Raw genomic sequence first — 17,423 nt, 5'->3', positions numbered from 1 at the left:
GATGGATTGTTCTGCTGTTCAGTTCTGTCTCGTATCGGAGATCAAAAGAGTAGTCCAAACAGATAAACCTAAATTTCCGTATGACAGAAAACTAATTGCCGGCCCCTCTTCTCTATTTGCCCTTTGAATCGGAAAGAATTACACTTATAGAACCCAAGAAATCGAGCACTAGTGGTTGAAGAGTCAGAATATCTATCTGACAAAGAATATCACGTCAAAATATCATACACAGAGAGAACAAAACCAAAGAAACCAAATGGAGAACTCTAGTGGTTTTTTTGTGCTCCCTGCTTCGATCCAATTCCGAGTATTATCCGAGATTGCACCTCTATAGCATCAGTTAGCGACTGACAATGTGAGCTCATGATGTTTTCCGAACATAACCCGCATGGACAAATGCAGGAGATCCTGTAGGAGGTGGAGAAAACAAAAAAGACAGACAAGGTTAGATATTCCAAGATTTCTAGAGCTCAATTAGACAATAGTTTACTAGGATGTTTGAAGTATGTAAGTCTTAACCTTATACCAGGTCTCAGATAAACCAAGAGAAGGACCGGATCATCATCAATTATTATTAGCAACGTGTTGTGAGTCACATCACAAAAAGTGTAGTTTAGAAGCAACGACACTGGATGGTTGCAATTATTTCGGCCTAGAAAATGTAGCACGAGGCCGTCTAAGAAACATCGACCATACAAGTCAACAGACCAAGAATTGGTTCAATAGCTCAGGGAAATCAATGGACTGAAATGCTCTCTACGTTGATATTAAGGGAAAATTTTATTTTCCTAATCAATATTCCATGACAGTGGAAAGAACATTGAGGCAGAAATCAAGAAGAATCTTACACCATACCTGCTCATGGTCAAACATAATGTGCTGGAACTCCCATCACTAAATCGGGAGAACGGCATCAAGGTTCTTAGGAAGCAGCCAACCTTTTGGGTAGTAAGGACCTCGAGCTCCCAAATGAAGATGCCAATTCAATATTCTAGAGCAAGTAGGAGGGACTGCTTCCATTTGACTTTCATCTTCCACTACTTGTTCTATAAAAGTAGTCTCCTGCAAACGGGAAGGAGGGACAAAATAAGGTAAACATCCTAAATGAGAGAGTTTCGGCCATCATATGAGCTGAAACGGACAGTTGTAAAAGTTCAATTATAATGCAGCATAATTAGCCAGATCAGTAAAAACCGAGTACATAAGCAACACTAATTAGTGGACCAAATACAAATAATTTAACTAATCACGGCCATTTTAGTTATCGCCAGGAAAACTTCAAAATCTAAAGCATCAGAACAAGTAATGAGCTGGCAGTGTAACAGGATGGTCAGAAATTTCAGATCAAGGAAGGTCGCACGTTCAACTTATGGAAAATGTAAGGGTATTATACGCCGTTTACTCCTTTAATGATCACAGATCGCAAATTAATGTCATACCTGAAAGCCTTCTTTCACAGTGTCAAGCTGCCTTACGGGGGCCAAGGTGGGGCGGCGCCATCTTTTCGGGTCCCACAAAATCGTGCCGTTGAAAGCAAATCCAGACATATCAACATGGTAGCGGCGAAGTCGCTTACTCTTCTCATTCGTGTGCCACCCGATTACCTGACTCCCATTGCATACTGGACCTTCCAGTATGGCCTTGTTCTTACCCGGTGCAAGCATCGCAACAGGCCAAGTGCCAAAACGACTAGAAAAGCAAGAGAGCAGTATTAGAGCTTCCACATTACCAAGGAAAAGGCACATAGGTTGCAGACAGCACATCTGATATGAAGACTAATGCAAGTGAATAAGTATAAAGTGAGGTATGAGGTCCAGCTTGGGGAGGAACAGACGAAGAGAAGGTTAAGAAGGGCAGAAAAGTGATAATTACCAAAGTGCAGACTGGAGAGTTCATTAAATGTCAGGCTTGTCCAACTATAATGCATGCTGAAATAAAACAACTCCAAAACTTTACTCCATCAAACTGCAACATCTATTGCAAGATTCTAGAGATACTTTAGTAGGGCAAGATTTTGGTGATACTTTAGCAGGGCAAGATTTTACTGATACTATAGCAGGGACTAATACTTTCCTATCTTCTATGAACCATCAAAAAACGAAATTCAGAGATCCCCAACAAACCACCAAACATGTTAATAATACAAATCAAGAATAGCAAGACAATCAGTACGTAAAGCAAATACGAAAAATGCAACATGTAGCAATCATGATTTCCGTTACACTAATTTTAGTAAAGTAGCTGTCGGCCATCAAGTTGGAGAGTATTAAAAAACTGTAAATCTTCAATGGTTAAGTCATATTATTAAGTCAAAGCATGACCAGGATTGCCCCGATAAATCTTCACTTCATACTGCCATATATTTGAATACAGGGTCACACAATACCAGACTATAACTTGAAATATTCAGAAAAATACGCCGGCAAGACCCAACAAAGCCAAGCACAACTGGGGCTCAATAAAGAGAAAAGTTTGTCTCTAGCATCAAGCAAGTACCTGATTTGCCTCAAGTCCTCAAACAACTCCACCGAATATATATTATCATCGTCTGCAAAGTATACAATTCCATCAAGCCGATGGAACTCAATGTGCTCCAATGCAGTGTTCCGCTGATGCACACCCCTATCCTTGACACTGGTCATGTTATTTTTACACACCAAATGCCTATACATAACACCAGATTTCCTTAAAATCTCAGCCGTCTCCATAGACGCAGCATTCATCTCCACCACAATCCACAGCAATGGCGGCTTCACGAGCCTCAGTACCTGCCCGACTCTATTAAGGAAGTAAGCCTGCAGTGCCCTGTTATATGTTGGCGTGATCACAATCAGCTGTTTCATGGGTACGAATTCTCCGTCCTCTCTGGAGCCTGACCCGAGAGTAGAGTCTTCTTTCACTTCAAGATGGACATGTTCGACTACTAAATCATCCCGCCTTATCTGGGGCTCTTGGAGCTTGTCCTCCAGTTGGGCATTTACATGAGTCGGCTTGATCTCGAAGGAGAAATCATGCGCCTGCAAATCATTCTCAGACCCGAATGGGGCCATGCCCAGCAAAAACCCAGCGAGGAAAAACAGCAAATACCGGGTTAGGGATCTCCACCACGACTTCCTCGGGGACTTTCCGAGGAAAACCACAGCCAAGAATCTGCGGACTTTCACCCCAAGTGCAGCAAAAAGCTGGGTATCCCCGGAGGGCTTCCCGAGCCGGTGAGAATTCGGCAACTGCTCGACGAGCTGCGCATTCCCGTTCTGGTAATGGCGGTCTTGATATGGCGAGAGGGTCCTCCTAATTGATGCCATTTTCCAACAATGCTGATTGGCCTAGAGCTTACATGATCAGAGCGAATCGATGCCGCCCCAACTGACAGTCAGCAATGGCAACCCGAGAGAAATAGCCAGCTCAGGAATCAAGAAAAAGTGACGATTTTTACTTAAAACTGGCAGGAACTGAAGAGGGGTTAGAGCCTGCTATCCACAAAGATTCGAGTTTGATCACTGGAAATCGAATTCTTCAACTGGAGGAGGCTACAGAAATTGCAAAGATCTAGAGAGAGAGAGAGGGTTAGAGCAAGGAGGAGGTTCAACCAATCAATTAGGTTTTGCTGACTGGGAGAGACTGGCTATAAGGAGAAGGAGAGAGGCAATTGCTACAAAAGCCGCAGCCCACCATTTGTTTATTACCAACGACACAATACGCATACAAGAATGGGGTTTTCCAAGCGAGTAAAAGAGAGAGAGAGACAGACAGACGCGCAGAGCTCAAGAAGAAAAAGAAGACGACGAAGCAGGCAAGAAGGTGTTGAATGGATTACAACTTTCGGTTAATTCTGTGAAGTAAACTTCTCCTTGTCGGAGACTTGAGAGCCAAAAAATGGCGAAACAGTAGAGAGAGAGAGAGAGAGAGAGAGAGAGAGAGAGAGAGAGAGAGAGGGAGGGAGTGGAATCGGAATGTGTTTGTGTAGTGTTGCTTTTACGCTCAACCAACCTCCTTCAAACCCAATCAATCATCTTCCCCAATCCAATGATTCGATCTCCCTCGAGGTCGAGCCCCATCATCAATGGCGTCTCCTCTGCTGTGATCTGCCCTGCTAACAAAAAAATAAAATAATATATATATATATAATAATGTAAATTACTCTCTCCTCAATGTATTGTTGAATTACGCTCGTCTCTATTCTTAAGAAAAAAATACACCCCACCCCGTTCTTAATAGAAATTAATTTTTTGGTCCTCAATCTATAATTGCTCTATCAATTTCATCCTGATATATTTGTATGTTTAATATTGTCCTCAAGATATCATGGTTGGTCTACCTTAGTCTTGCTATTTGAATTTCCACCAAAATTATTGACGTGTGAATTTTATGAGAATAAATTTAAGTTGAAGAAATTATTAATTTAATTTTTTGAGGAAATTCCCTCGAGTAATATTTTTATTTTTTAATTTCTAAAGGACTTTCCTTGAAAATTAACTTTTGCTTTTAATTTTTCGACAGAATTCTTTAGGAAATCTATTGGAAATTCTCAATGCAAAACTTGGTCGAAAATCTTCCTCCAAAGTAGCCAGTGTCTTTCTTTTTTCTTTTGTAGCATGAGTTTATTAGCCGTTAGAATGGTCGCCCACAACTTGGCTATTGTGTTCGCAAGCGCTAATGCAAAATCACAAGTTTCTTCTAATATAAGTATTTTAGCAAGCATTATGAATAAAAAATAATCTTTAAATTTAATAAATTAGAAAAAGAACAACCATAAAGAGTATAAAAAGGGACTTTACAATCACTTTTTTTGGCAATGTTGCAAAGACCACTAATTGGCAGTGCCCAATGAGAGGTACGGATGCCAAGGGGTCAAAGCGAAATGTAGTCACACTCTATCCTAAATCACTAACGGCTTTAGAAAATATTATATTCATCTACTTTGAACATACTTCTTATAATTATTGTCTTATTCTTTAATTTTATTTCAAAAATATTTTTATTTACAAAAATGTTGTATGGTAGTAACTAGTAAGCTTCATCTCTCGAGATCAAAATGTCAAACATAATAATTTGGGATATCGATATTGAGGAGTGAGGTCTTGTCAATGATCATCATCAACTCTCGAGATTGTAGAAAGCCTCAATTATTATCGATGTATTGGTCTTTTTTTTTTAACTTTTGAAAATCTTTTATTCTTAAAAATATTACATATTAATAGGTCTATCAAAATTTTACTAGCGAGAGCATGAGGGACAAACAGCGTAATATTGACGATAAAAGTGAAAAGCGATTAAAAGTTAGGGATCAAAAGAGATTTTTCCTACTAAGTCAATATAGTCAATGAATGGAGTGTCATTTTGTATCAAGATGTGATTGAGTGTCATTTAGCAAAAGTTCAAGGAAAGGGAGTGTATTTTATCTAATATAATATTGGACAAAAATGCTAACAAAATAAATTAATCAAAATAAACCGTCATTCTTACTATATGGAAAGGTCAATTACAATTAGGGGTTGTTTGGATTTATGGAAAATTGAAACTTTCTTGGGAAATCCCGACTTTCCAACCTAGTTTACGCCGTCTCCCGGGAAAGTGATTCTCGAGAAAATCTTTCTCAAGTTAACATTTTTCGGAAAACATTTTATGGTCGAAACACTTAGTATTCTTAGATTACGACCATGGGTTCCACATTTTATCTCTACAAAAATAAATTATTTATTATATTATTACACACATTTCTCGTGATCCAATATATTTACCAAACACCATAATTTTACTTTCCGACCTTTAACCCATGTAAAATGATTTCCTGGTTAAATTTTCCTTATAATTTTCACATTTCCTGTAATCTAACAATCATGGGCTATTTGATTCGGTGTAATCATGGGCTATAACTCCCTAGATTACACCTGAGTTTCCTACTTTTGGCAGGAAACTCGGGCCCAGGAATTTCAATTTGAGATGGCTTTAGGGTATTACACCAAATGGTGTAATCTTGTTCTTACATATATTTATATTTATATATTATATTAATATTATATATACTTTACGAATATTTAATATAAATATTATATATTATATAGTTATATTCAATTATTTATATATTATATTTTTATTTATATCAAGATAAATATTTATATTAAATATACTTTATTTATATATATTTATATTTAATATGAATATCTAAATAAATATTTAGTTCATAAAAATATTTATATTAAATATTACTATAAACATTTAACAAATACTTATATATAAATTATCTAAAATTTAAAAATAATAATAAAATATAATGTATGGAGTTATATTTGTAAAATTATTTTACTTTCCCATACCTTTACTTAATATATCAAACGTAACAATCTCACATTATTTTATACTTTTCCAAATACATAATAACTATACAGTAATATCATCTTTCTTATAATCTAATATTCCCGGGCTTATTTTCCTCGCAATTTAACATTCCCTGTAATCTAACATACCAAATGAATAGTAGTCCTTGCACATTGAGGTTTTCTCTATTTTCGTCCAACTACTTTCGATTTGCTCTAATCAGGTCTCTCAACTTCCAAAAACCGTCCAATCTCGTCCACTAATTGGATTGACAGAAGGAATCTCTCAGGCCTCTATTGATGCCAAAGTAGTCTGCAATTCGAGATATTGAAAGTCATTGGTGTTGATAGCTGGAATCCTGCATCAATTGGTGGCGACTGATTAGATTATGATAGTTATCATATGAAATGAGTCGGGCTGGTAATATTTCACACGACACGATAACACGATACGGATACTACACGAAGTTAAACGGGTTTGGGTTAGACGTTTTTGATAATCGGTCTAAACGGGTCCAACCCATTTAAACATGGATAATAAGCGTGTCTTACCGGGTTGAATTTGTGTAACTCGATTATACACGATTTAGACATGTTTAATCGTGTCACTATAATCGTGTAACCCGTTAACCTGTTTATGTATTTGGATATACCAAAATATCCTTATGTAACCCTAAGTTCCTAAGTCCCTAACCTAATTTCCTTTCCTTTCTTTTACCCAATCCAACACAGCACAACCGCACTACCACTTCTACTTCTACTTCTCTACTACCCTCTCTTAGATCTCATCTGCGATTTAATTTCCTTCTTCTCATCCATCAATGGCGAAGTTCTGCTTCTTCGCTCTCATTGCTCTCCTCTCCGTGCACCTCGCATTGTCCGCAGATCCGCCTCAAATCTCGCCCTCCCCTGCTGCCAAGCTCGCCGTCGACTCCACTCCAACCATCTTCCCTTCGAAGCCCACCTCTTCGCCGGCTCCCGCTCTTGCCAATGCTGCTCACGACTCGATCTCATCCTCGCCGTCGCTGCCTCCCTCGGATGCGGCTCCCGCCTCTTCCCCATCCACATCCCCCTCCCCTCCATCTCAATCTCCGTGTTAACGTGTAAACATGTCGTGTTAATGTATTCGGGTAAACGAGTTGATCGAATAAACAAGTCGTGTTAATGTGTCGGGGTAACCGGGTTGATCGGATAAACAAGTCATGTTAACGTGTTCGGATAACGGTTATAATCGTGTCGTGTATATGTGTACCTATTATGACACGTTTCGATAAACGAGTTTAACGTGTTTAAACGGGTTGACACGGATATAAACGTGTCATGTACGGGTTTCCAAAATCTGACCCGTTTAATAATCGTGTCGTGTACGGGTTATGACTTCAATGACATGAACTCGTTTAGACACGACACGTATAAACATGACACGACACGACACGACACGAATTGCCACCCCTAGAAATGAGGTATTTATTTAGGGTTGACGGACTTGTTTAGACACATGATTGACCTAGAGGGAACAAAATAATAAGATGCGGAACTTTAGGGATCATTTATACTAGTTGACATAAGAAAAAACATGTAATTATATTCTATTGTTCATACTAAAATTCCACATTGTCCATACTTCATAATTAAACGCACGAGAGAATAAGATGAGTCCACACTTAGATTGATTACTGTGGTTGCTGTTCATTATAGCGGGTAGAGTACATACAGATTTTATACAACAGAAAGATGTCATCTTATCTTAGTAAGATCTCGACTCAACTAAACACTTTTGTCACGACCTGAGATCAAGCCTTAGCTTAATCTCGAATCATGACCGATAATGGCTGATCAAATGACATTACGGAAGCGTGCACAACCTTAACTTGAAAATACAAGGCACCTCTATTTATATATATTAAACAGACTTTATACAATCTGTTTGATCGTTCAGAGCAAACTAAAATTTATAAACAGCCTTACAGACCTTTTTTCAAACACCACATATGCGCAGGACACAATTACACATTTAAGACTATTTTTAACCCCTTTAGAACATCTACATAAGGAGTCTCTACCAAAAAGGTCCCAAAGGACTTGGACTCCATTCAAGTACCTTCTATTCAAAAAGTTACTCCCGAAAACTGATCCCGTATCCTTGAGATCTACTGATCTGAAATGTTAAAATTAAGAGATGAGCTTAAAGATTAGTAAGTTGACAATCCATAACCTAGACATTCATATTCAGTCCCAGTAGATGAAGATAAAATATCATAAACCTCTATCAAAACAAACGAGTCATTACGTTTCATGATTAAGAAGGTTGAATACACTGCTTACCACTAGCATATCAACATATAATCATGAATTTAATCACATAAGGGCATGAATCGATGCTATACTACATAGCTATCATCACCGATAAACTCAGGTGAGTAATATTACCAACTAGTCAGTGGTTCATTTCATCCCTTTTGAGGAACGCTTAGCATTGCATATCATCCCTTTCCGGGAAACGCTTATGGTATGTTTGGTTTTAGAGTTAAGTAGAGTTGAATTTTGATTTTAATGTGGTTGTAATGATTGTATTGTTGAATTATGAGAAAAAAATGTGAAAAAGTAATGAATATTTGAGAGAATTTAGTATTAAAAATTAAATTGAATGGTTAAAAAAATTGAAGAAAAAGAAAAAAAGTAATAATTGTGTTGTTGACTTTTATTGTATAGTGAGTAGAGTTAGAATTAGAGTTAAAATTTTAAAAACCGACCCTAAAACCAAACGGATTGTTAGCATTTGATTTCATACCTGTGTGAACCTGAATTTCGTCTCATCAGGGCTTGCATGCGTGCGACCGATAGCACGGCTTGGGAGTGTCCGCCTTCCCAGAGGACGCATGACGAACACGCATGAGAAGGGAGTCGCCACTACCTGTTTATGACTCGGAGGTCGAGGGCCGGCGAGTTACCCGGTTCTGGAGGTATTTGATACACCTAGTTGCTAAGGCATATGGTCTTGCGGAACCAGAAATTCCGAATTCAAGGGTTTTATTATGTGCGGGCTTATATCCCGCACGCCTTATCAATACGCCAATTTGTCTAAGGTTTGCCGTTTTTAATTTATTTACCGCGTTGATTAGGTTTTGCTCGACTCGCCTGATTTGACACCGTAAATTCGTGGAAATGATCGATTCGGTTTAAGGGACTGAAAGAGGAGCAGATCCTCCAGTCAGGGGATCGGTCCACCATCCTCACATCTCAGCTAACCAGGCCATAATGGCCGGTTCATCGGGTGGACCGGGCCCGTGACTCGTGTGGTCTCGCTCGTCTTGGGGACCCGTAAATGGACTCGACCGGTTCCGACTCTCGAACCTTGCGCTCGTCGATCGGGATCGTTAGAAGAATAAATATACAAATAAATGCCTCACGGATGTACTCTCAAATAAAAAATAAAAATTACAACAACGAGATCCCAATCGGTTTGCGCTTGGTCAATATCCCACTCCAGCTCACTGTGAGGCTTGAAAGACCGAAACCAAATGCTACATCATGTCTGTCAAGTCCCTAAATCATTAAACATGGCAGACTGGTACTCTGAAGAATCTAATTATTTACATGAAGTACCATTTAAGTAAATGTCTTTTTCTTTATTTTTATTATGCTTCATTTACTTAATATATTTACACGCAAATATCCCATTTGGATTCAAATAAAATATAAAAAAATGAAATTTCAAATGAGTAAAAGGTCAAATTTTATGTTGAAGAACAAAAACAAAATTTATGCACTTTCTCCAAATTTAGACGACTTTTTACTAAGGTAAAACTCACAAAAAATTCATTAAAAAACATATTTGAGGTCCAATAATATGAGGGAACAATTGCTGGAAAAAAGTTTCTCAAAATTCAATCATTTTCAAAAATCTCAAAATATCGTCAAACCTTTTAGACATAAGCAGATTCGGGACACCATCAATGAATTGACCATCCTAACCCAATATTAATTAAAGAACAAATAAACAAATACTATTGACTCAATCTTATTATTAGAAGACTAATATATGGATTTGGTCTTGGGTATCACAATATTGACCAAGGATATCCAAAAAATTATCTCTATTAATAATGTTCTAAGGAAAGACAGACGAGAAAGTATATCCTGAAAAACTTCTAAGTAATATAAAAAATATTACATTTTTTAAAATTTTCTAACTATAGGCTATGGAAATATGCTTTATTTTTTTGCCTCATGGAAAAAAAATGTTTTTTTAAAAAGGGAAAGAGTTTTTTTAAAATTAAATGATAAAATACACTCACCTTCCCTTAAGTTTGAAAAAATGATACTCAACCCTATTTGTTGGGAAAGTATGCCCATTTAACTTATTTGACAAAATTATTATTTTTGATAAAAATACCAATTGAGATCATAACTTTTGGATCTCTTTCTTTTTAAGACCATGCACCAATATATATATATATATATATAATAATACTAAATGATTTGTCCATCTCGTGCAAGCACCTCCCATATATGAAACGTGGGGAAGCCACGTCATCGAATTACAGTCGCTCTTGCGAAACCACGTCGTCACCTTAATTATGTGAATATTACATACATTGGAATCTTTGATATTCAATGAAATATGTAATGAAATCTATATATTGATAATCCACTGAAAATCTACGTACTAATAGTTGAATTTAACATAAACACATATTATAGGAATAAATATATGTTTTTGATACAACCCAATACATACTGTATCTTTTTATAATTGCATATACATATATATATATATATAGCCGTTTAGAAATATTGAAATGAATATATAGTAAACAAAATCATTTTGTCAATATATAAATAAAAAATTATATATGGTGGGAATTTCGGGTATTGTGTAGATCCATATCAACAGAACTCATATTGATATATATATATATATATGCAATAATTATATATCGTTGATATATACCGAGGTATATATGTTGATATATGTAGCCGTTTTTTCTTTTATGAGGCAACGGAACTTGATTTGGGATATGTAATTTTTTTTATTATAATTCTGTTTCCATTTGCAAAAACATACGCAATTCTATAGTGCTAGATATAGTTTCGAATCCGGACTGATTTATATATCCAACACAAACACTGATCTTTCATCAATTTGGTCTAATCTGACATCAATTTGGTCTTTTCAGAAAGGCTTCATCAATTTGGTCTATATTAGTGAGTTCATTAATTCTTTTTATTGCTATACATGCATTATATATTTTCATTAATTTTTTCACATATTTAAATGACACTTTATTTTTATTCATATTTTTATTTCTCACTGATTCAAGGTGCCACAATGATTTATCATATGTTAAAATAATTGGGACCGGAAAAAAATACATAGACGATTAGAGTGAGGTCGACAAGATTGTGAAATACCGTAAGCATAAGGACTAATGAAGTCATCAGTCTTGACATGATATTCCTTGATAAAGAGGTATTGCTTAGCATGTTTTGAGTAAACTATTAAAAATTTATGTCAAAATTTAATTATTAAAATTTATTTTTCTAATGAAATTAGGGTTCATTAATGCATGCAAGCGTAAGAAGATCTCAAATCGATCTGTTTAGATCGTTATTTTGTGAAGGAGAGTTTTACACTACTAAGAATTTTAAGATAACTACAGCCTCATCGAAAATCACTCATATGTTAAATATTAGTGTCATGAATGTTATTACAAAACATGTATTTAAAAAAAATCCACCAAAAAACAATAAACAAATACACCTATATAACATATATATATATATACATACATGTTTTTTTTTCGATATATATAATTACATTTATTTTGTAAGAAGATAATTATAGATTTTATTTATGGACTCGCCCGCGCAATGATAATCACCTAGTTTATTTTTATTAAAGCCCACATTACATAAAATTTTTATTTTTAAAATATTTTCTTTATTTTGAAAAATAAAAAATAAAAAATAAAAATCAATGAAGCTAAAAACTATAAATGGATAAGAGAAATAAAGAGAAGAAGGGGCGATCACGGCGTCATTGGTCATTGCTGCCTTCTGCGATACCACCAGAGGATGCTGCAGACCTCATCTTGCTAGATGGTGGCTAGAGGTGAGCTAGCCGCATCAAATGGTTATGGGATAGTAGTGTCTATTGTAGGTGACCACCACCCAAAACAATGTTGCCAGTTGTATTTCTCCTCTCTCTTCCTCTGCCCTCTTTTTTTTTTTACGTTATTTGATTTTTCAAATTTTCATTTCTAAAATTAAAGAACATAAAATAAAGAGTAAGAAGGATTTATACGAACATTTATTGTAACACAGTGGCCATGTTAGGTAAAATAGTACATGTATAGTTTTAAGAAAAAATTTAAAAGTTATGGCCCAAGTACATATTTTTCTCAAAAAAAATAAAGCCCAGTCAAATAAGTCAAATGGGGCTAAATACATATATATATTTTTAAAATAAATGGGGTTATGTGTTATTTTTCCAAAAGGGAAATGAGTGCATTTTATCCTAAAATTATATTATAAGACTTGTCGATTACAAAATGAATTATTGTAGGATTTGGTTTTATATGTGTCAGCACTCCATTTTGGTCCACCAGCTCCAACAAAGTCTTGAACCAATTATGCCATAATATGAGCTCCAGCAGAAAATAATCAGACAAAGTCGGTTTACTATTCAAGGTAAGATCGATAGGGCATACCAGGCGACTCAAGAAATATGATGACAAAGGAAGGTTTCAGGGCCACTTAAAAGGTTTACGAAAGGATGACAGATCTTGCCCAGACAAGCAGTATAATGCACAAACATGCAAACATGCAATTGAATCAATTAGTGTTGCTCCGGTTATCCGTACCAGGCAAAACCGACTCCCAAGCTCCCAGTGCATCAAGTCATGATAAACCAATATCAGGCTTGTCGGGATCGCCCTTCTACACATATCAACAGTACTTTGTCCTTTGTGTTACGAAATTTGAATGTGCAATTGATTGGGATCTAGACTCCTCCAACATCCCTTAAATCCATGCGGGACCCACGGCCACTTTTCCATTTTTATTTGCAAACCAGCTCCATGCTCTTTCTTTATTTGCAATCTAGCCTTTTTCTTATTATTTTGCAAACTAGCACGTTACTTTTATTTATTTACAAAACTAGCACCACCTTTTCATTATTCACAAATTGGCCCCAATCTTTTGTTTTTCATAAAACTAGCCCCATTCTTTATTTCATTTGCAAAATTAGTCTCATTCTTTCCTAATCTAGCACATTCCATCCATATTTCTCTTAAACTCACATCCAAGTCTTTTCTTTCCTATTTTATTTTACATTTGGTCACTTTTTCTTCTTTTATTTCCCATTAACTTTTCTTCCATTTTTGATTTTATTCTTCCATTTTGAATCCCACTTCCAACTCCAATTTTCTTCTTGCTTCTTTCTCTTTATGGCCGAATCCTTTTTACATCAATTATATTCATCTCTTGCATTTTCCTTCCAATTATGTTTCTTCCTTCATATGGCCGAATTTCACTCATTCATTGTAGTCTTGCATGGCCAAATCTTTCCTCCTTTAACCGGTCTCCAAACTCATTCAATCTTTTGCTATTCTAAGAATCATTCCAAGCTCATTCCATCAATCAAGCTTCCACATTAATTTCGGCAAACACATGGCTGCATTCATTTCCTTTGACCGGCCATTCATGACACTTTATGCCAGTTGATCATTTTCCTAGTTTGCTCTTTGATTGGCAAAAATTCCTTCTTTAATAAAATCATTCATTTTGCAGCAAAGAAAGGAAGAATTCGGCCAAAAAAGGGCAGCTGCAAAGGAGTAAAGAAAGAAAAAAATTTCATTAATCCTCATCGTGTGACAATTTCTAAACTCGCATTCACCTTCCAAGTTCACACTCCCTCAAGCATTTACTCTCTTAATTTCAGCAGAAAAACACATTCAAAAGAAGCCAAGAATTCGGCTAAGTTCAGCTGAAAAAGAATTAAAAAAAAAAAAGTTTGTGAAGGTTTTTCCGGTTTTACACAATTTTCCTATCTAAGCCTCTCCTCCTTTTCTTGCCCGAAAATCACATTCATCTCTCCATTAATTCTTGAGAGGATTCGGTCAGCAGGAGGATGAGGAACACGGCTAGGTTCATAGCAGAAAGGAAGAAAGGAAGTTTGTAGAAAATTTCCCGGTTTTTGCGAAACTTTATTATCCAAGCCTCACCTTCCTCTTTGCACATGACATTAATTCATTTCTCCCATTCATTTTTTAGCAGAGATTTAGGAAGATTTCGGTCAGCATGGTGAGCTGAATAGGGGCCAGGTTCAGCTGAAAAAGAAAAAAGGAAGTTCGTGGGAATTTGCCCGATTTTTTGGCACAACTTTCCGATCTAGAACCTTCATTCCTCTCTTACCCATCACCCTCATTGATTCAGAATTCATTCAGCAATTTTCGAAAGGAAGGGAGTGAGCAGAGAACATAGAGAATTCGGAAGAAAAGAGGGCTGTACATGAGAGAACAAAAAAAAAACCGTTATTGTCAAAAAACGTCGTTTTTCGGGCAAAACATCCATCTACCCTCACCCAAATTTCGAAAAAATACATACCCCACCTATTTTCGACCTTTTCAATCCATTGGTGACATCCATTTAGCCATTTGGAGTCCCTAGCCACCTGCTCCAGAGCTGAATGGAAACGAGCTCTTTGTAGATTTTAAGGTTTCCTTGCGTTCTTCGACCCCTACGATTAAGGCGAGTCGTACGATTCTTCCTTGACAGGTCTCTAACGATCTGTTAATTGTTGAGCTGAAAAGCTTGAATTTCATTGATACTCAAACGTGTACATATACTGTTGATTACATCAAAAGAGGAAAGAAATTCTAATTATCTATTGCCTAATTTGTATGTAACTTAATAAGGCTAGGTAATATACAAGGGTAGTAAATCTCCGCTAATCTTGGCAAGATATATTCTGCAATACTCCCCCTCAAGTTGGAGTATGAGGATTCCGAATGCCCAACTTGCCCAAGAGAAAACGGAATCGATCTCGTCCTAAAGCCTTCGTAAAAATATCTGCAAGTTGCAATTTCATAGGAACATGCGAAGTCTTAATGATATGAGACCGAATGTGTTCACGAACAAAATGACAATCTATCTCTATGTGCTTCGTTCGTTCGTGAAACACTGGATTTGCTGCAATATGTAAAGCAGCTTGGTTGTCACAAAATAGTCGAGTAGGCTCACTATACTTGATTCCAAGAGAATTGAGCAAACTTCGAAGCCATAAGATTTCACTGACCGCCCCTGCCATGGGTCGATACTCCGCTTCAGCTGAAGAACGAGCCACCGTGGATTGTTTCTTCGTTTTCCAGGAGATAGGACAACCTCCTAATGTAACGAAATATCCTGTAATTGAACGACGAGTCATGGGGCAACTAGCCCAGTCCGAGTCACAATAAACTTCAAGCTCCAATGACTTTGGCCGAAGAAAAATTCCCTGACCTGGAGACTGCTTTAAGTAACGAAGTACCCGCATCGCAGCATCCCAATGTTCCTGACAAGGAGCTTGCATAAACTGAGACAGAATATGCACAGGATAACTAAGCTCCGGCCATGTAATTGTTAGATAAATCAGGCGACCAACCAGCCGCCTATATCTCCCAGGGTCATCAAAAGAAACTCTCGATCCTGTTGATAATCCATGATGTTGCTCCATTGGAAATGAGGATGGTCGAGCGCCAAGCATCCCACACTCTGTGAGAATATCGAGCGCATATTTTCTCTGATTAAGAAAAAGACCGGATTCCATTCTACTTACTTCAATTCCAAAAAAATACCGTACCGGTCCCAAATCCTTAATGCGAAAACAACGATCAAGGTATCGCTTGAAGCAGATGCATTGCTCATGGCTATTGCCAACAACTAGAATATCATCCACATATACCAATGCCGCAAGAAAAATATCGCCACGATTAAAAACAAATAATAAATGATCTGCTCCAGACTGTCGGAATCCATAATGTCTCATAGATTCAGCAAGTTTGTCATACCAGTTTCGTGAAGCTTGCCTCAACCCATAAAGTGATTTATGAAGTCGACACACCAATCCTTGCCCCCGGGAAGAATATCCAGGAGGTAAACGCATATAAACTTCCTCATCGAGATCTCCATGCAGAAATACATTATTCACGTCCATCTGATGTATCTCCCATCCCTTCGCTACGGCCACTGCCAACAGACATCGCACAGTGACCAATTTTGCCACGGGTGCGAATGTCTCATTGAAGTCCACTCCCTCGACCTGAGTGAACCCTTTCGCAACAAGTCGAGCTTTATACCTCTCTATGCTCCCATCAGCTCGACGCTTGATCTTATATACCCATCTACAATCAATTGGACGCTTCCCCGGTGGCAATCGCTCGATAGTCCATGTATTATTGGCCTCAAGCGCTCTGATCTCCTCGGCCATAGCTTCCTTCCACCGTGGATTAACTGCCGCATCTTGAAAAGACACAGGTTCCACCTCCGAATCTAAGGCACTTACGTATGCAAGATATCGATTAGAAGCACCAGAATATGATAAATATTGTTGGATCGAATGGACCATACCTGAGGATTTCGATGAAGTAGGTGAACTGGGGGGTGTGTGTAAAGCGGTGTGAATATGAACCTCAAAATCCTTCAAATATCTGGGCGTAGACTTAATTCGACCGGAACGCCGCAACAGATGATCTGCAGTCTCCACTTCTGGTCTTTCAATTTCTTCCGTCTGTAGTTCGTCAGAAACTTCTTGTTGATTACCCATCGGGCTTAAAGAATGCTGATGTCCATTTTCTTCTTCCCTTTCATCCGAGTTCTCAAATCTCGACTCCCCCTGACTCCTCATTTTACCGACATGCTTCTCATTGTCAGTAAAGAAATGAACCCGTGTACTAGCTTCCTTCCCAGTATCGTTTATTTGTAAGAATGGGAACTCCCTTTCGCAGAACCAAACATCTCGAGTCACAAATATCTCGTTCTTTTCAAGATCATAAACTCGCCACCCCCTTTTTCCATACGGATATCCAACAAACACACATCGGTGAGAACGAGGTTTGAACTTAT

General features: G+C 37.2%; 2 protein-coding genes across 2 annotated transcripts; one reads left to right on the top strand and one right to left on the bottom strand.

Moving 5' to 3' along the window:
• Window positions 1–81: 81 nt before the first annotated feature.
• LOC116199952 (probable beta-1,4-xylosyltransferase IRX9H) lies at window positions 82–4,097 on the bottom strand. Its single transcript, XM_031534187.1, has 4 exons — window positions 2,497–4,097; window positions 1,440–1,689; window positions 856–1,062; window positions 82–408 (listed from the first exon to the last, which is right to left on the bottom strand). The coding sequence occupies exons 1-3, from the start codon at window positions 3,303–3,305 to the stop codon at window positions 895–897; spliced, it is 1,227 nt and encodes a 408-aa protein (XP_031390047.1). The 5' UTR covers window positions 3,306–4,097; the 3' UTR covers window positions 82–408; window positions 856–894.
• A 3,041-nt stretch (window positions 4,098–7,138) lies between these two features.
• On the top strand, window positions 7,139–7,417 carry LOC116202983 (pectinesterase inhibitor 10-like). Its single transcript, XM_031534619.1, has one exon. It carries the CDS (start codon window positions 7,139–7,141, stop codon window positions 7,415–7,417), a length of 279 nt encoding a protein of 92 aa, XP_031390479.1.
• The last annotated feature ends 10,006 nt before the right edge of the window (window positions 7,418–17,423 follow it).

This window comes from Punica granatum, chromosome 1 (genome assembly GCF_007655135.1).
Source record: "Punica granatum isolate Tunisia-2019 chromosome 1, ASM765513v2, whole genome shotgun sequence".
Lineage (NCBI taxonomy): Eukaryota > Viridiplantae > Streptophyta > Magnoliopsida > Myrtales > Lythraceae > Punica > Punica granatum.
This window is presented reverse-complemented; position numbering and strand designations above follow the sequence as displayed.